At 44.0% G+C, this 26833-nt stretch overlaps 1 protein-coding gene across 5 annotated transcripts in view; it reads left to right on the forward strand.

The window, feature by feature from the left end:
• The first annotated feature begins 623 nt into the window (after positions 1-623).
• The window catches only part of LOC124010172 (laminin subunit alpha-3-like), a 117136-nt gene continuing 90926 nt past the window's right edge, over positions 624-26833 (forward strand). For 2 of the 5 annotated variants that reach the window (XM_046322562.1, XM_046322564.1), the window contains exons 1-3: positions 627-1168; positions 1261-1287; positions 2029-2181. In XM_046322562.1, the coding sequence (XP_046178518.1) occupies positions 905-1168; positions 1261-1287; positions 2029-2181 (444 nt within the window). In that variant the 5' untranslated portion in view covers positions 627-904. Of the gene's footprint in view, positions 1169-1260; positions 1288-2028; positions 2182-26833 lie in introns of all 5 variants that reach the window. The other 3 variants (XM_046322563.1, XM_046322566.1, XM_046322565.1) reach the window with 2 other exon arrangements.

Below are 26833 nucleotides of genomic sequence, written 5' to 3' on the forward strand. Positions count from 1 at the left end.
TCTGTACCGGTACCCCCTGTATGTAGTCTCTCTATTGTTATTTTAATGCTGCTCTTTAATTACCTGTTCCTTTTATTTCTTATTCTTATTCATATTTTTTAAACTGCATTGTTGGTTAGGGGCATGTAAGTAAGCATTTCACTGTAAGGTGAAATACCTGTTGTATTTGGCACATGTGACTAATACAATTAGTTTTGATATCATAGCTGACACACTCCTTTTTGCAGACATCTTTTAAACTTAATTTGGAGGAGATATTTGAGTGTTTGGAAAACATGGTCGCATTAAAACCTGAGGGGAGATTTTACCATAATTCTGTTACCAAAGTTTTCATCTTCAAAGTTATTCCACTAAATTTGTTTTGTACATTTTTAAGTATAAGTTGTTACAAGTAGTCATTGTGCATAGACTTGTATGGTTTGTTAAACTTTGAAATCAAGGTTTTGTGTTTGGTAAACATTTTAAAGTAAAAAAACGGAGTCAACGCATAATTCCATTATCGTGGAATTGTCCTCTAAAATGTCTACTCTGAATTATTTTCATTTTGGCTGCGATTCAGTGCTGACATTTCTAGAGACCTTTGGACCGAAGTAGTCACTGTTGACACCTGATACGGCTCTGGGTGGCAGAGTTTGGTCAGGGAGAAACGTGAACAAGCTCTTTTTCACGAAGAAACATGTTGTCGAAGGGGATCACAGAGGCAACAGCAGCAGAGCAACAAGTCTAACTTTTACATCAAGAGCCGCACACAGGACGCACGAGTCGTTCCATTGCCAGGATCAAAGGATCCGCAGTGTTTCATGCGTGGAGAGTGCATATTATTCCATTATGATCTAGAAAACATGAACTTGAACTGCGAGTTACTATTTGAATTCAGCATCTACAGGGATTGTTGAGGTGGAACATGGCGAGGGGGATGAAGGGAGCTCGTCCCGCCGCTTTATTATGTACTTTTACGCTCTTGCTTTGGGGGGACGTTTACGCGCAAGTGTCTTTTAACGAAATAACGGGGTTTAGTTTGAGTCCTCCGTACTTCAACCTCGCGGAGGGGTCACGGATCTCCGCCACTGCAACGTGCGGTCAAGATGAAACGGGGAGACCGAGATCGGATTTGTACTGTAAACTTGTCGGGGGACCTACATTCGGACTTCCTAGTCAAACCATACAGGTGAAGAGTGAACAAAATTGACAGTTTTATGATTGTGCTTTCATTTTGAAACGTTAATATTGTTGACAACTTTTCTGCCTTTGCTTTTTCAGACAGCTAATAATGTTTACAGTTCAAATGTAAGTTGCAAGTATGCAAGAAATTGGCATGATGAGTGCGTGCGTAAAATACTAAATATTAATGCGCATGTGTTAATAGAGTTGTTCTGAACATGAAGTGAATGGAAAGCCTACCAACAGAGAAACAACAATCCATAAAATCGTATTTGTATTATCCAATCGAATTGGAATCAAGTTGGTTCCTTGCAAACTAGTGATTTTCTTATGATTTTGCCTTCCATACATATATATATATTCCCATGTGAACTACCATATTTAGTTGCACTGTTATTACAGTTGAGTCAATGCTCCTTGCTTCCTTTCTCTTGCGCCCAGGCTCCAGAATGAGTCACTATAGCACTATGGGAAACATGGCAATTCTGCCTGCTCTAACCATGTTTACACCATTGTGTTTAACTTCTGAGGTCTCTAAAGCGAATGCCCTCTTAATAAACTTGCCCCTTCAGGAGTTTGAATACCTTTGGGACACTTAAGGCCCAGGGGCTTTAGAACCTACACAAACAGGGCCTATATATAGCTTTTTACCATTATTGTATAGAAAGACTGTTACAGTAATTTCAGATATCATTTTTACCGTTGTTCACACTATGCATGTGATTACTTGCATGTTTTGTATTTTGTGTAACTTTTATGTACATTGTGACTGGCCTATTCATGGACTTGAATACATCTGGACTCTTTATATGTTTTTATGTGTTTTGGGCTCAGAGTAACACCATTTAATTTGCCCTTTCCCTGCAGGGACAGTATTGTGACCGATGCAACTCCAACGAGCCTAACAAGGCCCACCCGGTGAGCAGCGCAATCGATGGCACCGAGCGCTGGTGGCAGAGCCCACCTCTCTCCCGTGGACCCATGTACAATGAGGTTAATGTAACCTTGGACCTTGGACAGGTGAGTGAGAAACCCTGGTGGTCTTACATTGGTTCCTACTCAGCCAAGTGCTCTACCTTCACGGTAGCTGTTGATTGATTGACAACGTTGACAACGTTACCATGGTGAGAGTATGAAATGTGACAGTGGGATGTCATGGGGTGAATAGAGACAAGGTTTTCCCTTTCTCAGCTAATTCGAGGTGCATTATGTCATTGGTGTGAGATGGCAACCTGCCTTCAGTGATGTAGACAGACATCACACTACCTAGTGGTCATCTTAAAGAGGGACTGAGAGGATGAATGGCAATGAGTGGGAAGTTAGTTTTTCGGCTTCTTCAGTGCACTGTTCAGTGTTTGAGTTGAGAGTTGAGTTCAGTTGAGTTGAGTTCAGAGTTGATTCTAGCCATCGTCGACATGAGTGTGTGGAGATAATTTGCTGAATGCTGATGTGAAGCAGAGTGGCTGTGTGCAATTTCTTTTGGCACTGAGCAAATTTCAGGTCTGCGCAGCGCAAACTTGAACATTGTGAAAATTCTGTGCAACTTCCAGCACGCATTTACTGTGAACACTGAGGCTGTACCCGCTTTAAGTTATAGTTTTAACATTGGCCAAGTAGGCTACTCTGGTTTTCAGTGGAGGCTGGTGGGAGGAGCTATAGGAGGACAGGCTCATTGTAATAGCTGGAATGGAATAAATGGAATGGTATCAAACCACATGTTTGACTCCATTCCATTTATTCCATTCTAGCTATTACAACTGAAAATGTTGTTGTGTTTTGATGAAAGAAACCACATTACAAAATAAAATGCATTATTATTCTCATACAATTCTTACAGAGAATCTGACAAATTATGCTACCCTCAGCCTATTGGCTACTTAGCTTATTCAAGCAAGTCTCTAAATACAGCACTGCCTCTTTAAGGGAAAAAACGCTTTTCACCTGACTTGCTTTTCAAGATGTCTAGAAATGTACACGTTTTATTCTCTTGTAGGAAGCAAACACTTCCCTATTGCTGACTACAAATGATCTAGCCTAGTGGTTAGAGCGTTGGACTAGTAACTAGAAGGTTGCAAGTTCAAACTCCCGAGCTGACAAGGTACAAATCTGTCGTTCTGCCCCTGAACAGGCAGTTAACCCACTGTTCCTAGGCCGTCATTGAAAATAAGAATTTGTTCTTAACTGACTTGCCTAGTTAAATAAAGGTAAAATAAATAAAAATATACCTGGGCTAACAACTCACTAACTAGCAAATGATATGAACAAAATGTGCACATGTGGCAACATGCAGCTCTAGCTTTAATCTCAAAACAAGCGCATCTATTCACGACAGCTCATGTTGTAAACACAGTCCAGTTCAATGTAAATGGCACAGATCCATATATGGCAATGATCTATTTGCAAATAGGCCTACTGCAGCTTTGATTGGTTATTCCGCACCGTCTGTGTAGAGTACGGGCTGAGTTGTGCATGTCAATGCAATATAATCCTACTCCGATCCATTATGCCTACAACAAAATATCTTGCATCATTTGTTTTGTTTTGGTATGTTGGATTGAAAGCTAACATTGCATTTATTCGATCACAATTGCCACAATAAAGGGAAATGTTGATAGTGTTAACAGGGAAAACTCAGGGAAAACTGAGGTCATGATCACTTTCTGAGTCAAAATGCAACCCGAGATCTACCTTTTTTTTTACCATGACTTTATAAACGTAAGCCTATGCAACATTAACCAAATAAAACAGTACTGTAGCAATGAGGTTTGTGCAGTAAGCTAATAGGCCCAATACATTATCACCGCATATTAGCTTTGCTGGAAGATGCCCTGCCAATGCATTGTTGTTCGGACCATTTTTTTTTTTAATTATGTATTTTTTTCAACAAGGTAGGCTATATGATCACACCGGTAATAGATCTGTTGTTGTATTACTTGTGAGGCACAACTGAGTGAGCATACATTTAAATAATTTATATTTTAGTGGGCTGATGATGCCTGCATCTGGTGGTCAGTCTCAGCGGAGGGAGAGAGCAGCAGACTGAGGGTACACTGATACTGACACTGAACAAAAAGATACACCGTCTTCCAGCTGATGGCGGAACTTGAGTCTCACTGCATTATTTCTGCCTCATGCACAAATTCATGTTACTCCTTTGAACAAGGAAAGTGAGATATTCCTTGATATTAAAAAATACCCAAGCCGCTGATTATACAACAACGCAAGCACATCAATACATTTTCCTACTCATTCATTACTGCTGCAGTGCTTGTTGTAGCGCTGAGTGGAAATAGGAATATCGGGCATTTTATGGCTTATAAAAGTGTTGACAGTGCTGAGTAGGAATTTAAACATGAACTCACTCATAAAAACAGCAGCTCTTTGCTGTATTCGTTGACATACTCTCTCTAGTCATGGTTTTAAACGTTTTGAAATCTCACAGTATCAACCTTGCTGTAGCTTTCTTTTATGCCTGCTACATTACTGCAGACACATTAATCTGAGACATCCAATTGGCCAGTGATTTGATTTGATTTTCTCTCTAGGCCTGCCAGGAAGGCAGAGTTTGTACCTTCAGACACATGAAATGGTTCAACATGGCAACAGTTCACCTACCTTTAACAAGGCTTTATCATTTATCATTATTTTTTTGCACAAATGTTTGCCGATCGACTAGGAATGCCTTGGAGATCGATACGCCGGTTGGTGACCACAGGTCTAGAAAGTGGAGTGAAGTTCAATCTTGTGCTTCTCTCCATGGGCTGTTATTTCTTCTGTGTGGCAGTCCTGGGGAAGCGGTGCAGCCGTCAATGGTGGGTTATCTTCTGTCAGTCTGCTTATGCTTTAAGTTACAAGTGTAAGTAAACCTGTCTGAGAAAGACGGGTAGCTGTAGTCATGTGAGTGATGTCCCACAGCTGGCTGCGTGCCAGGAAGCAGACTCAGATCATGCTCCTGTGGCTGGAGGATAGGTAACCATTAGGACCTGTGGCTGCAGCAGGAGTTTGGCTCACAGCCCATGAAATTGCACCTTACGCTCAATTGTCCACGGTGAGGGGGAAAAGGGAGAAATTGTGTCCAGGGATTAGGGATCAGGGGGATTTTAAAGTCTGATCTGGGGGAGTAGGTCTGGGTTGGGTGGGTGGAGTGGGTTCAGGGCTGGACCTGTCTTGATTTGGAAACAGGTTTTGTCTGCGGTTAAGGGGTGGGAACCAAATGGAGACACCTATAAAGTAAATCTTCCTAAAAGTGAGTACCACACTTCATCCATGTTCCCCAGGAGCACTGTGGGAAGAGAATGGGTAGCAGTGGCGAATTCTTCCATATCTGTTTTTAGCTGGGTTGAGCTGAGTTGTGCGGAGCAGCGGGGCTTGAGAGAGGCTAAATATAGTGCCCGCATGGCTTGAAAAAGCGAGGGACGTCTGCGTTTAAGATGTGGTAATGCTCAGTTTATTTGGAAGCGGGGAAAGTGGCATTACTGCATTAAGGCGTGCTATAAAGGGCACAGGGATGAAGTATTCTCAGAAACTACCAACCACACGGCTCCCCCCTCCCCATTTGTCCCACCCAAACAGCAACTGACTGATTCCTCACGAAGCCTGGACAAAACAAAACGACCATGCTTTTTGGTATTTTCACGAGATTTAACCCATAAAATGGTCCTTTGGTGAAATATTGTTGACATATATTTGACATTTGTATATAAAAGCATAATTGAGAAATAATTAATAAAAGTTTGGAATTGAAAAGTTCCTTTAAAACTCCATAGTGTTTCATCTGTAGGTGCTAAAAAGTTTTATGCTTGCTCTGTAATATAAGTTGCATTATGATCTCAATAATAATTTACTTATATTTATTATGAATATTGACAAATATAAACATGCATATTGAAAATAAACCATTTTTGATTTAGCAAATTTGGCAATTAATTGTTGAATATAATATACTCTACAGGCATATCAAAGTTCCAGAGTGGGATCTCTGCTAGCTTAAAAGTTATGGCCCATTTTATACAGAGAAATTGGCGCAGTAGGCAATGTAACCAATAACAGCCCTCCTTTTACTTGTATCATTGCACATCCTGCAAATTAGCAGCAGAGGGTGACCATTTTGAATACATTTTCACATTCATTTAGTTGGAAATGCTTACAAATTGGATCATATCTCTAAACGTAGCAAAGATCCCACTTTGAAATTTTGATATGTCCATAGAGAATATTATTTTCAACTATTTTTTCTTTGTCGCACCTACAGATTAAACATTATGGAGTCTTAAAGGAGGTCTGTCATAAATATGCCAACTTTAATTATTTCTCAATTATTCTTTAAGATATGTTAACAACCTTCCAAAGGACCATTCCATGGATTACATCTTTTTTTTGTCCATGAGGAGTCACTCAACTGTGATCCAGTGAGGCTTCAGACCAAGCTCACCTGGCCCCTCCCCCCTTATGTCATCCATTTGTTTTTAGCTTCCACTAAGTCTTTCGTCAATGCCAAGAATGTATTTATGAGGCTGTGCGTGCTGAGATTCAATCTGCTTTTATTAAAAAGCTTGCAGCTTTAAAACAGCTGGTTTTATTGGAGTGTTGCCTTCCAAGGTTATCATTTCACAAATTAGAGCAGACTGATTTGGCAGCATTGACCTGAGACTTATCAATTCAATGCGAGGCTGCCAATCTATGCTAATTTGTTAAACTGCATAGATATTATGTTCTTCACAAAATCATCCCACCTAAATATTGAAACAGCTGAAAACTGAAAAACAAAGTTTAAAGCAGTATTCTTCCATGATAATTGTTAAATACTGTATCCCATAGAATAATTACGTTTGGTAAAGTTGTACAATGTTATTTTGTGGTTATTAACTCTGGGTATGCATGCTTGTGTAGGCCATGTGTTCACATCAGAGGTGTATGTAGATAAGGAAAGGTGTTGTCGATGCCTCAGTCAGAATTCAGTCAACCACACACTTCCATGTGCTTTCAGCACAGATGTCTGTCAAATAGTGTTGGTTCCTATAACCCTTTGATGATTTTACAGTCATAATAAAGCATTTGTCAAAATAAGTAAATGTACCTCCAAGAAACAGAAAGATAAAGAATGTCAAGTTTATTTCAGACTAACTTGCCAGATCCCTTTCGCCCTTCTGCTCAGGTTTATTTAATGCTTGGATAGAATTGATCAGATTTATGTTGCCTGATAGAAGCAGTGCAAAGCCTTTGTAGATTCAGTTAAGGCACGGAACATACGATGTGGTCACTGATATCTGTAAGGGCTGGATCCAGTTAAATGAATGGTCTTTGTGGTCTCTTCCAAGACTAACACAGGTGCTTGCTCCCTCCTTCCCTCCCTTTGCCAGTCTTACCTCCATCTCTCCAAGCGGATAAATTAGACAATGGCACCGTCATTGTTTATGTCAAACCAACCAAGTTCAAAGGGAAGCCGGGTGGTTTTTGACGTGGCCATTTCTGACGGTTCTGTAAAGCAGTGGCACGTTTGAAGCAGCACCAATCTGTCAAGGGCTGATTCCAGCTAAGCTTTTGTGGAATGTTGAATGATATAATAATAGCACAGAAAGGTGAACCCATTTCCTTTGTGGATTAACATGGTCATACGTTTGAAGTTTTTAGAAAAGGAAAGAGTCCGAATTGGCCTGGAACTTTGTTTTAGACAAAATACAGTATGTCTTTTGTATTTACTTGCTATAAATCTTGTAGTCAGTCAGTCAGTGTGAAAGAGTACAACTCCCTTGGTTGTAGCTCCTTGTGCAAATCAACCCAACCACACCACTGGATTATGTTGACTGAGGCGAACAGCTCTCACACTTAAGTAGCCGCCTGCCTGTGTTATCTTGTGGGCTTTTGACCTGTGACCCGTGACAAAGCCTGCCATAAATCAGGAGGTGACTTTCAACTCCCTCCTACTATGGGCAGATCCTGGGTGTAGGGGCGCTTCTTGATTTGTGTACTCTACAGTAACTGGATCTGGTGGAGGGTATTGCCTTAGTCAGTTTGTCTTCAGGGCATTGGAGCAGCTCACCCAGAAAGACAGTCAACACGTTGATTAGAGCCTTCTGCTGTGAGTTTCATGATGCAGTAGATTTGACCCAATAAATCTAATTCAACATCTTGTTCATTTTTTATTGACTTAATGGAGGCACATTTTCTTAATTACAATATAAATTAAAACTCTTCAAAACCACATATGTCCTCCACAAACGAACACAATGAAATCCTCTCCACAAAACAGCCTGTCTACCTGTACAGCGAGACTTGCCCTCCCTTGTTAAAACTATTTACAGGGTGTTGTGGCGACTCTTTGTCCTAGTGAACATTGGCACCACGGATGGATCGGCCCCACAGCCGCCCATGCAGTTTTTTCTGGGGAATGTATTTTAGGAGCCCTGACCACATGTGCTTATCTGCCTGAGTGCCCTGGACCATGTGAGACAGAGATGCCTGGGCTTACTGCTGTCTGTCATACCACATTACTGAAAGGCCTCTGATTGGTGGGCGCTATCCCATTGAATGGACACTAATTGGTTTGTGTGAAGCTCTGATTGAACCCTGATTGGTTGCTATTTCAGGGGGTTAGGATTTGTTTGTGTGAGATTTGGTATTTGTCATATATGAACAACACTGATGTGAGGTGGGCTGCGATTGGCTAGGTGTGAGGTACTCATGGTTCTGAATGGTGAGCGTAGGTATCTGATTGGAGAGTGTCTCTGATAAGTAAGAGTTTGTTGTGATAGGTGGGTTTTGATGCTGTTATGCAGGTGAATGAGGACCCAAAAGCGACTTGGCGAAAACAGAGTCTTTATTCCAGTAAAGGAAATAGGCAATACTCCTAGACAAATCAGAGCAGAAAACAAAACATAAAAAACTAATTCCACTCGTAGTGACGAGGACAGACTGGAGACTCGACCATAAACTGTAGGTTGCCTCGGGAAGGCACCGACCGTAGCAGACTCAGACACCTGCTCACACGCAGCATCTGAGGGAAACAAGACACGACAGGGCGAGACAAAGACACAGCACGGCGAACAATATACAAGGATCCGACAGGACAGAAACGGAAGACAAGGGGAGAAATTGGGACTCTAATCAGAGGGCAAGATACGGAACAGGTGTGAAAAGATTAGATGATTGAGTAGGGGAATAGGAACAGCTGGGAGCAGGGACGGAATGATAGAGAGAAGAGAGAGAGGGAGGGAGAGAGAAAAAAGGGAACGAACCTAATAAGACCAGCAGGGGGAAAACGAACAGAAGGGAAAGCAAAATGACAAGACAATATAAGACAAAACATGACAGTACCCCCCCACTCACCGAGCGCCTCCTGGCGCACTCGAGGAGGACTCCTGGCGGCAACGGAGGAAATCATCAATCAGCGAACGGTCCAGCACGTCCCGAGACGGAACCCAACTCCTCTCCTCAGGACCGTAACCCTCCCAATCCACTAAGTATTGGTGACCCCGTCCCCGAGAACGCATGTCCATGATCCTACGTACCTTGTAAATAGGTGCGCTCTCGACAAGGACGGGGGGGGAGACGAACGGGGGTGCGAAGAAAGGGCTTGACACAGGAGACATGGAAGACAGGATGGACGCGACGAAGATGTCGCGGAAGAAGCAGTCGCACAGCGACAGGATTGACGACCTGGGAGACACGAAACGGACCAATGAACCGCGGAGTCAACTTACGAGAAGCTGTCGTAAGGGGAAGGTTACGAGTGGAAAGCCACACTCTCTGGCCGCAACAATACCTAGGACTCTTAATCCTACGTTTATTGGCGGCTCTCACAGTCTGTGCCCTGTAACGGCAAAGTGCAGACCTCACCCTCCTCCAGGTGCGCTCACAACGTTGGACAAACGCTTGAGCGGAGGGAACGCTGGACTCGGCAAGCTGGGATGAGAACAGAGGAGGCTGGTAACCCAGACTACTCTGAAACGGAGATAACCCGGTAGCAGACGAAGGAAGCGAGTTGTGAGCGTATTCTGCCCAGGGGAGCTGTTCTGCCCAAGACGCAGGGTTTCTAAAAGAAAGGCTGCGTAGTATGCGACCAATCGTCTGATTGGCCCTTTCTGCTTGACCGTTAGACTGGGGATGAAACCCGGAAGAGAGACTGACGGACGCACCAATCAAACGACAGAACTCCCTCCAAAACTGTGACGTGAATTGCGGACCTCTGTCTGAAACGGCGTCTAACGGGAGGCCATGAATTCTGAACACATTCTCGATGATGATTTGTGCCGTCTCCTTAGCGGAAGGAAGCTTAGCGAGGGGAATGAAATGTGCCGCCTTAGAGAACCTATCGACAACCGTAAGAATCACAGTCTTCCCCGCAGACAAAGGCAGACCGGTAATGAAGTCTAAGGCGATGTGAGACCATGGTCGAGAAGGAATGGGAAGCGGTCTGAGACGACCGGCAGGAGGAGAGTTACCTGACTTAGTCTGCGCGCAGTCCGAACAAGCAGCCACGAAACGGCGCGTGTCACGCTCCTGAGTAGGCCACCAAAAGCGCTGGCGAATAGAAGCAAGAGTACCTCGAACGCCGGGATGACCAGCTAACTTGGCAGAGTGAGCCCACTGAAGAACAGCCAGACGAGTAGAAACAGGAACGAAAAGAAGGTTACTAGGACAAGCGCGCGGCGACGCAGTGTGCGTGAGTGCTTGCTTAACCTGTCTTTCAATTCCCCAGACTGTCAACTCGACAACACGCCCATAAGGAAGAATCCCCTCGGGATCAGTAGAAGCCACAGAAGAACTAAAGAGACGGGATAAGGCATCAGGCTTGGTGTTCTTACTACCAGGACGGTAAGAAATCACAAACTCGAAACGAGCGAAAAACAACGCCCAACGAGCTTGACGTGCATTAAGTCGTTTGGCAGAACGGATGTACTCAAGGTTCTTATGGTCTGTCCAAACGACAAAAGGAACGGTCGCCCCCTCCAACCACTGTCGCCATTCGCCTAGGGCTAAGCGGATGGCGAGCAGTTCGCGGTTACCCACATCATAGTTGCGTTCCGATGGCGACAGGCGATGAGAAAAATAAGCGCAAGGATGAACCTTATCGTCAGACTGGAAGCGCTGGGATAGAATGGCTCCCACGCCTACCTCTGAAGCGTCAACCTCGACAATGAATTGTTTAGTGACGTCAGGAGTAACGAGGATAGGAGCGGACGTAAAACGTTCTTTGAGAAGATCAAAAGCTCCCTGGGCGGAACCGGACCACTTAAAACACGTCTTGACAGAAGTAAGAGCTGTGAGAGGGGCAGCAACTTGACCGAAATTACGAATGAAACGCCGATAGAAATTAGCGAAACCTAGAAAGCGCTGCAACTCGACACGTGACCTTGGAACGGGCCAATCACTGACAGCTTGGACCTTAGCGGGATCCATCTGAATGCCTTCAGCGGAAATAACAGAACCGAGAAAAGTGACGGAGGAGACATGAAAAGAGCACTTCTCAGCCTTCACGTAGAGACAATTCTCTAAAAGGCGCTGGAGTACACGTCGAACGTGCTGAACATTAATCTCGAGTGACGGTGAGAAAATCAGGATATCGTCAAGGTAGACAAAAACAAAGATGTTCAGCATGTCTCTCAGAACAGCATTAACTAATGCCTGAAAAACAGCTGGCGCATTGGCGAGACCAAACGGCAGAACCCGGTACTCAAAATGCCCTAACGGAGTGTTAAACGCCGTTTTCCACTCGTCCCCCTCTCTGATGCGCACGAGATGGTAAGCGTTACGAAGGTCCAACTTAGTAAAGAACCTTGCTCCCTGCAGAATCTCGAAGGCTGATGACATAAGGGGAAGCGGATAACGATTCTTAACCGTTATGTCATTCAGCCCTCGATAATCCACGCAGGGGCGCAGAGTACCGTCCTTCTTCTTAACAAAAAAACCCCGCCCCGGCAGGGGAGGAAGAAGGCACTACGGTGCCGGCGTCAAGAGACACAGACAAATAATCCTCGAGAGCCTTACGTTCGGGAGCCGACAGAGAGTATAGTCTACCCCGAGGAGGAGTGGTCCCCGGAAGGAGATCAATACTACAATCATACGACCGGTGAGGAGGAAGGGAGTTGGCTCTGGACCGACTGAAGACCGTGCGCAGATCATGATATTCCTCCGGCACTCCTGTCAAATCGCCAGGGTCCTCCTGAGAAGTGGGGACAGAAGAAACGGGAGGGATAGCAGACATTAAACACTTCATATGACAAGAAACGTTCCAGGATAGGATAGAATTACTAGACCAATTAATAGAAGGATTATGACATACTAGCCAGGGATGACCCAAAACAACAGGTGTAAAAGGTGAACGAAAAATCAAAAAGGAAATAGTCTCACTGTGGTTAACAGATACTGTGAGGGTTAAAGGTAGTGTCTCATATCTGATACTGGGGAGATGACTACCATCTAAGGCGAACATGGGCGTAGGCTTCCCTAACTGTCTGAAAGGAATGTCATGTTTCCGAGCCCATGCTTCGTCCATAAAACAACCCTCAGCCCCAGAGTCTATCAAGGCACTGCATGTAGCACCCGAACCGGTCCAGCGTAGATGGACCGACATAGTAGTACAGGATCTTGATGGAGAGACCTGAGTAGTAGCGCTCACCAGTAGCCCTCCTCTTACTGATGAGCTCTGGCTTTTACTGGACATGAATTGACAAAATGTCCAGCAAGTCCGCAATAGAGGCACAGGCGGTTGGTGATCCTCCGTTCCCTCTCCTTAGTCGAGATGCGAATACCTCCCAGCTGCATGGGCTCAGTCTCTGAGCCAGAGGAGGGAGATGGTTGCGATGCGGAGCGGGAAACACCGTTAACGCGAGCTCTCTTCCACGAGCTTGGTGACGAAGATCTACCCGTCGTTCTATGCGGATGGCGAGAGCAATCAAAGAGTCCACACTGGAAGGAACCTCCCGGGAGAGAATCTCACCTTTAACCTCTGCGTGGAGTCCCTCCAGAAAACGAGCGAGCAGCGCCGGCTCGTTCCAGTCACTAGAGGCAGCAAGAGTGCGAAACTCTATAGAGTAATCCGTTATGGATCGATCACCTTGACATAGGGAAGCCAGGGCCCTAGAAGCCTCCCTACCAAAAACTGAACGATCAAAAACCCGAATCATCTCCTCTTTAAAGTTCAGGTAATTGTTAGAACAATCAGCCCTTGCCTCCCAGATAGCTGTGCCCCACTCTCGAGCCCGGCCAGTAAGGAGTGATATGACGTAAGCAACCCGAGCTCTCTCTCTAGAGTATGTGTTGGGTTGGAGAGAGAACACAATATCACACTGGGTGAGAAAGGAGCGGCACTCCGTGGGCTGCCCGGAGTAACAAGGTGGGTTATTAACCCTAGGTTCCGGAGGCTCGGCAGACCAGGAAGTAGCAGGTGGCACGAGACGAAGACTCTGGAACTGTCCAGAGAGGTCGGAAACCTGAGCGGCCAGGTTCTCCACGGCATGACGAGCAGCAGACAATTCCTGCTCGTGTCTGCCGAGCATGGCTCCTTGGATCTCGACGGCAGTGTTACGAGCATCTGTAGTCGCTGGGTCCATTCTTGGTCGGATCCTTCTGTTATGCAGGTGAATGAGGACCCAAAAGCGACTTGGCGAAAACAGAGTCTTTATTCCAGTAAAGGAAATAGGCAATACTCCTAGACAAATCAGAGCAGAAAACAAAACATAAAAAACTAATTCCACTCGTAGTGACGAGGACAGACTGGAGACTCGACCATAAACTGTAGGTTGCCTCGGGAAGGCACCGACCGTAGCAGACTCAGACACCTGCTCACACGCAGCATCTGAGGGAAACAAGACACGACAGGGCGAGACAAAGACACAGCACGGCGAACAATATACAAGGATCCGACAGGACAGAAACGGAAGACAAGGGGAGAAATAGGGACTCTAATCAGAGGGCAAGATACGGAACAGGTGTGAAAAGATTAGATGATTGAGTAGGGGAATAGGAACAGCTGGGAGCAGGGACGGAACGATAGAGAGAAGAGAGAGAGGGAGGGAGAGAGAAAAAAGGGAACGAACCTAATAAGACCAGCAGGGGGAAAACGAACAGAAGGGAAAGCAAAATGACAAGACAATATAAGACAAAACATGACAGATGCTGTACTTGTTCTCTACTCTGTAGGGTTTGGTAATGAGTGTGTGGTACTTATTGCTGGATGGCTGAGTAACTTGATGGTAAGATAAGAAAGTACTATATCAGGATATATATACAGTAGGGAGAACAACTATTTCACTGCCGATTTTGCACATTATCAAATACTTGTTCTCCCCACTGTATATAGTTTAGGATGACCGCATTTCTGAAGCTTGCTAGTAGTGGTTAATTTATTGTAAGTTATGAAGACTTCCTGTCGAACTTAATCCACTCTCTATCTTTCCAGACCCTGCTGCCTCCCACTGAAGTTTTGTCTGATTGTTTTATACCCACATTTGTCCTGGAATCGAAGTAGGCTGATGTAGGCTGTATTGTGTGACATCTGTGCTGTTTTCACAAAGGGTTGGTTCTTTTCAAGGCTTCTCTGAAAGTGATCTGGCCTTTTCTTTACAGTGGGTAAATGGATTGAGGAGGTGCAGTGAATTGGGCAGACTGTGTGGAAAAGACCCTCCTGTCTGCCTCCCCGTCTTCACACACACACACACACACACACACACACACACACACACACACACACACACACACACACACACACACACACACACACACACACACACACACACACACACACACACACACACACACACACACACACACACACACACACACACACACACACACACACACACACACAACTTCATACAGAATTCTTCATCCCCACCCCACCCTGAATACCTACCCACCTTCCATGATAGCTGCATATGATGGAATAAAATATGATTCCCTGTGTGTCTGGTTCTGTGTTTGAGTATTCATGGTGCAAATGCCTTCTAATGCGATGCAGTAGCAAACAGCTAATGCTAACAGTCAAAATGATACATAGACAGTGATCAAATGGATTGTTCAGAGGATTGTGTTATAGCAGATATATAGATATGTGTAGTGTGATGTTGTTGCAACAGCAGCCTGCAGTATTAACTGTATATGTGTTTGTTGTGTTGCTAAGGTGAGCGTACAGGGCTGAGTTGAGCAGGGTTTTGTTCTCTCACTGACCGCTCCTACAGTCTATTTCCCTGACAGCCTTGGTACTGACTCAACATGCATATATCAGCAGCAGAACTTCACAATTAGGCCCTGGAAAGAACCAGGTGCTTATCAAACCACAGAATACTTTTAGGCGCAAGTACTCCATCATACATGGAATGGAATCAGAACGTAGATCATAAAAAGCAAGAATCAAAATAATCAAAAACATATTTGGAATGGAATAACTTGTGTTACCACTTACGGCATGTTACCAATTTTGTTCAAATACAGTGTCATCATTATTTGGTTCTTAACAAAATCTTAAATTGAATATCCTTTCCTTATGTCGGTGGTGGTAATATTGATGATACATTGTCTAAATAGGCTTCCAATATAATTCCTATACCTTTGTCAGTGTTTACTGTATAGCTGGCATAGTCTTAACTCTTGGGACACATGTTTGGCTCCCTAGCTGTTGCTGTGGTGATGATGGAGGTGATGTAAGTAGCTGTGTTTAGCTGGTGGGCTCTGCTCTGCTCCGCTCTGTGGTGGGCGCCATGCCAGCTGCAGTCGGGTGTCTGTTGAACATATTTACAGCCCCGCTCCCTGGGCTCGGCCTTGCAGGCAGCCCACACAGTCTGGTTAGCAACCTCACCCTGGCTTCATGTCTGGATCACATTGTTGGACAGGAATGCCACTACCTCCTAAACCTGGAGCTCCATTGTGGAAAAGCAGAATGGGTTTATCTTAACCCACCTTTTCAATGCCCGTGGAGGCGGTATACATAGTGTTACATAGAAATGCTTATCAGAGGTTGTAGACCTACTGATACAGTCATTGACGCAGGTGTGGGCAAAGATTTCTCCGATATGTATTCTTGATACACGATCACTGATGCGTCCTGTTTGTTCTAATTTTGATCGGTTGTTATAGTTTTATTGTGGTGCTGGTTACAAACACAATATGTTGTAATCAGGTGTTTAAATGTAATCCATTTACTAAACGTGAACTCTGAACAAGCCGTTATAATGGGTAAGCCACCAACACAATCATACCTACTGAACAAACATACAGGAAACATTCTCAGTCAATTGCAGAGCAGCAGCTGTACCTTTTACAATAGGTTCCTTGCTTGTATAAACTTGCATTCGTCACATTTTCACAGTGCATACAATTACCTCTTGTGACTATCTTTGGGCCAAGCCCACATGTTTGGAGAGACTATTTTGAGTATATAGCTTTAAAAAGGATCATTGAGTCCCTGGAAAGAGGTGGAATGTATGCCCACCATGGAGACAGAGAGAAATACCCCCATGACCCACCCCCCTCGCCACTATCACCACCTGTTCCACTTCAGACAAACAGTTGTAGATTGCATTGTTTCAATCCAGACTAAAAACACCCCAGCCCCATTGCGCTGCAACTGTCTGTCTGTCTGTCTGTCTGTCTGTCTGGCAGGCTGGCAGGCAGGCTGGCAGGCAGGGCCTGATCCGCTCCAACAGAAGGCGATGGCTCCTAGCTCTGCCGTGGTGCATTCCTCTGCCCTAACATCAGACACAAAGAGATCTCTGTCAGATAGATTCTACTGTATCTGTTAGGCTTTTGCTTTTGACAGTAGCCCTCCTGAACCCTCCTGGCTCACTGGCTCCTTCCTGCCTAAGACTTGGAGATGATTTGTTTCTGGGCTGCAATTGAACACCTGTCTGTCCTACATTTTTAGAATAACAAGCACATGTAATGACAAACAATGTTATCTAGAGACCATAGACGTTAGGATTTCAACTCTATTAGTTCATTTAATTGAACTTCTTTAAGCCCAGTAATAGACCTATTGGCAGCAGACATCGTAGTAGGTGGTGTCTTAATGTAACAATCTCACAGAGTACTCAGTATTAAATGAATGAAAGACTATATCAACCCAGTTCATTGAGTTCATTTGATCAACATGGTTAGATTACAGTATGATTGGACAGGTCCACAAGGCAGACATGGCATTAAGTCATAAAGTCACGCAACCAGCCTATTTTCCATAGGCTATAATACTGTATTAGTTTCTAAGTGTAGACTATTTGTTCAGTGGGAGTATAACCCTGACTGCCAGGCTCCATTACCTGAAGCACAGGCATGTGTGAAGTCGGGGCAGGAATTCTGCATGGAGCCAACAACACGGCAGTTGTCCGTCATTATACAATTGTTAATGTGCTATAATTCAGTCAATATTTTTTTCTCTCAATTAAACATTGAGTATCTCACTCCATTGTGTTACATTTATCAGAACTGTATTTTTTTTATCAGTAAACATGCAGTGAGAGGAAAGTGAGAACACGAGGGTGTGATTAGGCTTGGCCGGTATCCAGATTTTCATATGGTCATTCCCTCCTTCATACCCTCCTCGGGATTTACGGTATTAACGGCATGGCTCATGAGTGGGCGCTTAAAATGCAAGGAAAGCCCATTGGACCTCTGTTACACAAACTAACAATCACATAGATGCTGTTAGCTAAATGCTAACAAGCGAAAACGAACAGAAACTAATTGTAAAGACAGGCAAATCCAGCTCATAAAGTTACACAAGCATAGCTAGTAGCTACTGAATGTCATTTTCGGTGAGTGGACATTAACAAGTAAAAGTGAATGAGAGAATACAAGAGTAACTTCATCATCTCGTGTCACAATAGAGACTCGCTGATGGATATAGACAGCTATGGACTCACCAGCTCCCGACGTCTGCTATGTACAAACAAACACGTGACAGGCTCAACTGTTCTGTGGAACTACGATAAGCTTCATATTGTAAAATAATGTGACAGGTGAAATGAAGAACGCAATCTGCTTCATCTCCTGATGTATTGCCCAAGTTGACTGCCGGAATTAACTTAAAAAGCTACAAATATTCACATTTTTTGAAAAACTTCAAATAAATAGTTTTGATGGTTTTGACGTGGTTGAAAAACCATCCTGTGTCTTTTTCCAAATACCCTGGTATTTGGAAACGGCATTTACGGTATACCGCCCAAGCCTAGGCATGATGGTGCAAACACTCAGTAAACATGCAGTGAGAGGAAGGCGACAACACTGGGGAGTGATGGTGAGAACGGTTTAATGGTTGGAGGTTGCTGAGGCCTCTGCCTGCTCTATTCTCTGGGGTGATAACTGGAGTTTAGATGAGAGATCTGGACACTTAACGCCCTGTGTATATGGCTTGTTTATGGGAGTCACCAGCAGGAATTTGGACTGGGGCTAAAAGCCGAAGGAGTGAGATGTGACAACTCAACCTTTTTGACCCTCCACACCCACCGTCCTCCATAGATATGACTAACACTCCTGTTCCTGTGGCCCAGGCCTTTAGATTTAGGGTGGAGATCACTTCAAGTGTTATGATGAATAAGACCAATATCCCAGTTTACGTTGAGTTTTATTGTTCACGGGGCTTGTCTATTCAATTCTGCTTCATGTCTTTGCAGCACATACCAGGAGTCTGGACCGGTACTGTTATCATGTCACCAAGATATTTCAGGCTGTTCCAAACAGAAAGTGCTGGATAGCAGTCAAGTATGAATATTTAGACTGGCAGGACGGGGGGATGGAACAGAGCCCTGAGACAGAAAAGAACAGAGCACTGCCAGGCCATTCTCTCTCTCTTGTTCTCTCGCTCTCTCTCTCTGTCTGCCAGGAGACAGTTGTATTCTTCTGACAGGTTGTCTCTAAGCCTTTTCTCAGTCATTATACTTTTTCTATGGATTATACACTCTGTCCTTTCGTATTTTATTGTTTTATTAATAGGGAGAGAGAGACAGAGGGAAAATACTTGTTTAAAGAAGGCCAGTGGGGCCAGGATTCGATCCCACACAGGTAGCACAGGTAGGGGCACATACTGTGTACTGTATGTGTGTTTGAGGCAGCAGCCTCAGCCACTAGACCTAACTCTTGTTCTGTCTTTCTGAAGGGTTGGTTTCTTGTGAGGTTGTGAGGTTGAGTCATCGTGGTTTAAACCCCAATCAGGGTTTGGCTCAGTTGAATTGAGAATGCCTCAAATTCCAATTCTTGAATTTGAATTGAAGTAGTAAACAGGATACAGAATTGCAATTTGAATTTGAATTCAGTGAAATTGTATTTTATATTTGGTGTAGTCTATACAAATATTTTGTAGATAAAACATCAAACATGTTGTTATATACAGTACCAGTCAGAAGTTTGGACAACCTACTCATTCAAGGGTTTTTCTTTATTTTTACTATTTTCTACATTTTGTAATAATAGTGAAGACATCAAAACTATGAAATAACACTTATGGAATCATGTAGTAGTCAAATTCTATTTGTCACATACATATGGTTAGCAGATGTTAATGCGAGTGTTACGAAATGCTTGTGCTTCTAGTTCTGACCATGCAGTAATATCTAACAAGTAACTTAACAATTTCACAACAACTACTTTATACATACAAGTGTAAAGGAATGAATAAGAATATGTACATAAAAATATATGGATGAGCAATGGCCGAACGGCATAGGCAAGATGCAGTAGATGGTATAGAGTACAGTATACACATACTGTATGAGAAGAGTAATGTAGGGGATGTAAACATTATATAAAGTGGCATTATTTAAAGTGGCTAGTGATATATTTATTACATCCAATTTTTAATTATTAAAGTGGGTAGAGATTTGAGTCAGTATGTTGGCAGCAGCCACTCAATGTTAGTGATGGCTGTTTAACAGTCTGATTGCCTTGATATAGCTGGTTTTCAGTCTCTTGGTCCCAGCTTTGATGCACCTGTACTGACCTCCCCTTCTGGATGATAGCGGGGTGAACAGGCAGTGGGACGGGTGGTTGTTGTCCTTGATGATCTTTTTGGCCTTCCTGTGACATCGGGTGGTGTAGGTGTCCTGGAGGGCAGGTAGTTTGCCCCGGGTGATGAGTTGTGCAGACCTCACTACCCTCTAGAGAGCCTTATGGTTCTGGGCGGAGCAGTTGCCGTACCAGGCGATGATACAGCCCAACAGGATGCTCTCGATTGTGCATCTGTAAAAGTTTGTGTGTGTTTTTGGTGACAAGCCGGATTTCTTCAGCCTCCTGAGGTTGCTGCGCCTTCTTCACCACGCTGTCTGTGTGGGTGGACCATTTCAGTTTGTCCATGATGCGTACGCCGAGGGACTTTCCACCTTCTCCACTACTGTCTTGTCGATGTGGATAGGGGGCTGCTCCCTCTGCTGTTCCCTGAAGTCCACGATCATCTCCTTTGTTTTGTTGACATTGAGTGTGAGATTATTTTCCTGACACCACACTCCGAGGGCCCTCACCTCCTCCCTGTAGGCAATCTCATCGTTGTTGGTAATATATTCGACCACTGTAGTGTCGCCTGTAAACTTGATGATTGAGTTGGAGGCATGCATGGCCACAGGGAGTACAGGAGAGGGCTGAGAAAGCACCCTTGTTGGGTCCCAGTGTTGACGATCAGCGGGGTGGAGATGTTGTTTCCTACCCTCACCATCTGGGGGCGGCCCGTCAGGAAGTCCAGGACCCATTTGCACAGGGCGGGGTCGAGACCCAGGGTCTTGAGCTTAATGACGAGTTTGGAGGGTAATATGGTGTTAAATGCTGAGCTGTAGTTGATGAACAGCATTCTTACATAGGTATTGCTCTTGTCCAGATGGGTTAGGGCAGTGTTCAGTGTGATTGCGATTGCGATTGCATCATCTGTGGACCTATTGGGGCGGTAAGCAAATTGGAGTTAGTCTAGGGTGTCAGGTAGGGTGGAAGTGCTATGGTCATTGACTAGTCTCTTAAAGCACTTCATGATGACAGAAGTGAGTGCTACAGGGCGATAGTCGTTTAGCTCAGTTACCTTAGCTCTCTTGGGAACAGGAACAATGGTGGCCCTCTTGAAGCATGTGGGAACAGCAGACTGGGATAGGGATTGATTGAATATGTCCGTAAACACACCAGCCAGCTGGTCTGCGCATGCTTTGAGGACACAGCTAGGGATGCCGTCTGGGCCGGCAGCCCTGCGAGGGTTAACACGTTTAAATGTTTTACTCACGTTGGCTGCAGTGAAGGAGAAGCCGCAGGTTTTGGTAGTGGGCCGTGTCGGTAGCACTGTATTATTCTCAAAGTGAGAAAATAAGTTGTTTAGTTTGTCTGGGAGCAAAACACCGTGGTCGGCGACTGGCCTGGTTTTCTTTTTGTAGTCCGTGATTGACTGTAGACCCTGCCACATACCTCTTGTGTCTGAGTCGTTGAATTGCGACTCTACTTTGTCTCTATACTGATGCTTAGCTTGTTTGATTGCCTTGCGGAGGGAATAGCTACATTGTTTGTATTTGGTCATGTTTCCGGTCGCCTTGCCCTGATTAAAAGCAATGGTTCACGCTTTCAGTTTTGCACGAATGCTGCCATCAATCCACGATTTCTGGTTGGGGAAGGTTTTGATAGTCGCTGTGGGTACAACATCACCAATGCACTTGCTAATAAACTCGCTCACCGAATCAGCGTATTTATCAATGTTATTGTCCGATGCTTTGCGGAACATATCCCAGTCCAGGTGATCGAAGCAATCTTGAAGCGTGGAATCTGATTGGTTGGACCAGCGTTGAACAGACCTGAGCATGGGCATTTCCTGTTTTAGTTTCTGTCTATAGGCTGGGAGCAACAAAATGGAGTCGTGGTCAGATTTTCCAAAAGGAGGGCGGGGGAGGGCTTTGTATGCGTCACAGAAGTTAGAGTAACAATGATCCAGGGTTTTACCTGCCAGTGTCGTGCATATCTCTCTAGTCACCCCCAAAACCAATTCTTTCTTTGGCCGCATCTCCTTCCAGTTCTCTGCTGCCAATGACTGGAACGAACTACAAAAATCTCTCAAACTGGAAACACTTATCTCCCTCACTAGCTTTAAGCATCAACTGTCAGAGCAGCTCACAGATTACTGCACCTGTACATAGCCCACCTATAATTTAGCCCAAACAACTACCTCTTTCCCTACTGTATTTAATTTATTTATTTATTTTGCTCCTTTGCACCCCATTATTTTTATTTCTACTTTGAACATTCTTCCATTGCAAATGTACCATTCCAGTGTTTTACTTGCTATATTGTATTTACCTTGCTACCATTGCCTTTTTTTGCCTTTACCTCCCTTATCTCACCTCATTTGCTCACATAGTATATAGACTTGTTTATACTGTATTATTGACTGTATGTTTGTTTTACTCCATGTGTAACTCTGTGTCGTTGTATGTGTCGAACTGCTTTGCTTTATCTTGGCCAGGTCGCAATTGTAAATGAGAACTTGTTCTCAACTTGCCTACCTGGTGAACTAAAGGTGAAATAAAAAAATACATTTGATATGCTGATCAAATTTAGGGAGCCTTGTTTTCAGATTAGCCTTGTTAAAATCCCCAGATACAATAAATGCAGCCTCGAGATATGTGGTTTCCAGTTTACATAGAGTCCAATAATTTATTTCAGGGCCGTCGATGTGTCTGCTTGCGGGGGGATGTACACGACTGTGATTATAATCTAAAAGAATTCTCTTGGTAGATAATACGGACGGCTTTTGATTGTAAGGAATTCTAGGTCAGGTGAACAAAAGGACTTGAGTTCCTGTATGTTGTTATGATCACACCACTTCTCGTTAATCATAAGGCATACACCCCCGCCCTTTTTCCTACCATAGAGATTTTTGTATCTGTCGGCGCGATGCGTGAAGAAACCAGGTGGCTGTACCGACTCTGATAACGTATCCCAAGTGAGCCATGTTTCCTTGAAACAAAGAGCGTTAGAATCTCTGTGTCTCTTGAAGGCAATCCTTGCTCTGATTTCTTCTACCTTGTTGTCAAGAGACTGGACATTGGTGAGTAGTATACTCGGGAGCGGTGAGCGATGTGCCCGTCTATGGAACCTGACCAGAAGACCGCTCAGTCTGCCCCTTCTGCGGCGCCATTGTTTTGGGTCACCGGCTGAGATCCTCTCCAGTAATAGAACTTAAGATTTCATGGGGTAACAATATAATAAGTAATACATAAGAAAACAAAATACTTTTCACGATCGTCGTATGAGTGAGACCAAGGCGCAGCATGAATAGAGTTCCACATATTTTTAATGTACTTAAACTCACCAAAACAAAACAACAAACAACCAAATGAAACGTGACGCTACTAGTGTGCACACAGGCATCTAACTGTAGACAAGATCCCACACCAGAAAGTGGGGGAAAAGGGCTGCCTAAATATGATCCCTAATCAGAGACAATGATAAACAGCTGTCTCTGATTGGGAACCATATCAGGCCAACATAGACATACAAAAAAAACCTAGACATGCAAAAACCTAGAGTACCCACCCTAGTCATACCCTGACCTAATCAAAATATATAGAAAACAGAGATCTCTAAGGTCAGGGCGTGACAATACTGCATAGTTTCCTAGGAAAGCGAAGCAAGGCGACCATCTCTGTCAGCGCCAGAAGTATGCGTTTGAGCCAATCAGTTGTGTTTTGACAAGGTACGGGTGGTATATAGAGATATCCCTATTTGGTAAAAGAACAAGTCCATATTATGGCAAGAACAGCTCAAATAAGCAAAGAGAAATGACAGTCCATCATTACTTTAAGACAATAAAGTCAGTCAGTCATAAAAACCATCAAGCACTATGATGAATCTGCCTCTCATGAGGACCCCCGCAGGAAAGAAAGACACAAAGTTACCGTTGCTGCAGAGTTCATTAGAGTTACCCGCCTCAGAATTTGCAGCCCAGAAAACTGCTTCACAGAGTTCAAGTAACAGACACATATCAACATCAACTGTTCAGAGAAGATTGCATGAATCAGGCCTTCATTTTTGAATTGCTGCAAAAAAACACTATTAAAAGACACCAATAATAAGAAGAGACTTTCATGGGCCAAGAAACACGAGCAACGGACATTAGACCGGTGGAAATCTATGCTTTGGTCTGATGAGTCCAAATCAGAGATTTTTGGTTCCAACCACTGTGTCCACCATGATCTCCGCATGTGTGGTTCCCACTCTGAAGCATGGAGGAGGAGGTGTGATGGTGTGGGGGCGCTTTGCTGGTCACACTCTCAGTGATTTATTTAGAATTCAAGGCACACTTAACCAGCATGGCTACCACAGCATTCTGTAGCGGTATGCTATCCCATCTGGTTTGCACTTCGTGGGACTATCATTTGTTTTTCAACAAGACAATTTTTACATTACATTTACATTTAAGTCATTTAGCAGACGCTCTTATCCAGAGCGACTTACAAATTGGTGCATTCACCTTATGACATCCAGTGGAACAGTGGAATATTTTAAGGGGGGGGGGGGGGTGAGAAGGATTACTTTATCCTATCCTAGGTATTCCTTAAAGAGGTGGGGTTTCAGGTGTCTCCGGAAGGTGGTGATTGACTCCGCTGTCCTGGCGTCGTGAGGGAGTTTGTTCCACCATTGGGGAGCCAGAGCAGCGAACAGTTTTGACTGGGCTGAGCGGGAACTGTACTTCCTCAGTGGTAGGGAGGCGAGCAGGCCAGAGGTGGATGAACGCAGTGCCCTTATTTGGGTGTAGGGCCTGATCAGAGCCTGGAGGTACTGAGGTGCCGTTCCCCTCACAGCTCCGTAGGCAAGCACCATGGTCTTGTAGCGGATGCGAGCTTCAACTGGAAGCCAGTGGAGAGAGCGGAGGAGCGGGGTGACGTGAGAGAACTTGGGAAGGTTGAACACTAGACGGGCTGCGGCGTTCTGGATGAGTTGTAGGGGTTTAATGGCACAGGCAGGGAGCCCAGCCAACAGCGAGTTGCAGTAATCCAGACGGGAGATGACAAGTGCCTGGATTAGGACCTGCGCCGCTTCCTGTGTGAGGCAGGGTCGTACTCTGCGGATGTTGTAGAGCATGAACCTACAGGAACGGGCCACCGCCTTGATGTTAGTTGACAATGACTTCAACGACACCTCCAGGCTGTGTAAGGGCTATTTGACCAAGAAGGAGAGTGATGGTGCTGCATCAGATGACCTGGCCTCCACAATCACCCGACCTCAACCAATTGAGATGGTTTGAGATGAGTTGGACTGCAGAGTGAAGGACAAGCCGTTAACAAGTGCTCAGCATATGTGGGAACTCCTTCAAGACTGTTGGAAAAGCATTCCTCATGAACATGGTCGAGAGAATGCAAAGAGTGTGCCATCAAGGGAAAGGGTGGTTACTTTGAAGAATCTAAAATCTAAAATATATTTTTGGTTACTACATGATTCCATCTCAAATATATTTAGATTTGTTTAACAATTTTTTTGGTTGCTACATGATTCCAAATGTGTTATTTCATAATGTTGATGTCTTCACTATTATTCTACAATGTAGAAAATAGTAAAAATACAATTTTGACTGGTACTGTACATGCATCTAAACTATTGTTGGAACAGTTGATTTTCAGGGCAAACCCCTTAAATGATCAAGTAAAGCAAAACCTGTATGCAATTTTTCAAAGTTATTATATTTCATGAATCACTTTTTTCAGAATGCATAACATCCTCAAGTTGACCCCGAGGCCTTCAAAAAGAAGCAAAGCAAATTACATGGTTGGTGGAAATATAATTTGCTATTCTAAGCACTAAGGTTAAAAGAGTATATGAACATTGTTTACAGAGAAAAGTGATATATTCTTTGGTATCTGGAAATGTGTCCTGTCAGATTTAATGAAATGAAAATGTTCTATGACTGAGTGGAATTTCTTTGAATTGCACTGAGTTAAATTCTACATCCCGTCACTCAAACTCATATTCAAATTCTATATCTTTTGGGGTGTGGCCAGTTTGAATCGAATGAATCACAGATTATCCATCATATTGATTGACCAGATGTTTGAGTGGCCACTCTAACAATGGAAATACATGACCTCATTGGGAGGAGGTGAGATCAGGTGGGACAATTCTAGCCATTGAGAGGGCAGATAGGCCTGTGAACAACAGGCACAACCCCAAACGCATCTCCAATATAAAGTGTTTTTTATTAACGTTGGCGGGATGTCACGTGTCCTACTTATATCAGTACACTCGTCACAACCTAAGCCTTACGAAACTTCTATTATATCAAATTAGTCTCATGTTACAAATAAACCATAGTGTTTTTTAAAAACTAAATTCAACACTCTCTCATTGACCTCAAAACAAAACCTGATTGTTTGGTGGGTGTAAAACAAAAAAACACCACATGCTGGAGGAGACAGATTTTGGACTGAGTTTCCCCTCTCGCTTCGCCTCTTCCTCTCTGGTTGAATGCAAGGGGCCAGGGTTCCGCTCTAGAAGCACGGTTTCAACTGCCCCTACAGTCTTGCTTCTGTATTTTTTTTATTTTTTATTATTATTTTTTTTCACCTTTATTTAACCAGGTAGGCTAGTTGAGAACAGGTTCTCATTTGCAACTGCGACCTGGCCAAGATAAAGCATAGCAGTGTGAACAGACAACACAGAGTTACACATGGAGTAAACAATTAACAAGTCAATAACACAGAGAAAAAAAGGGGAGTCTATATACAATGTGTGC

Source organism: Oncorhynchus gorbuscha, linkage group LG22, assembly GCF_021184085.1.
Source record: "Oncorhynchus gorbuscha isolate QuinsamMale2020 ecotype Even-year linkage group LG22, OgorEven_v1.0, whole genome shotgun sequence".
Taxonomy (NCBI): domain Eukaryota; kingdom Metazoa; phylum Chordata; class Actinopteri; order Salmoniformes; family Salmonidae; genus Oncorhynchus; species Oncorhynchus gorbuscha.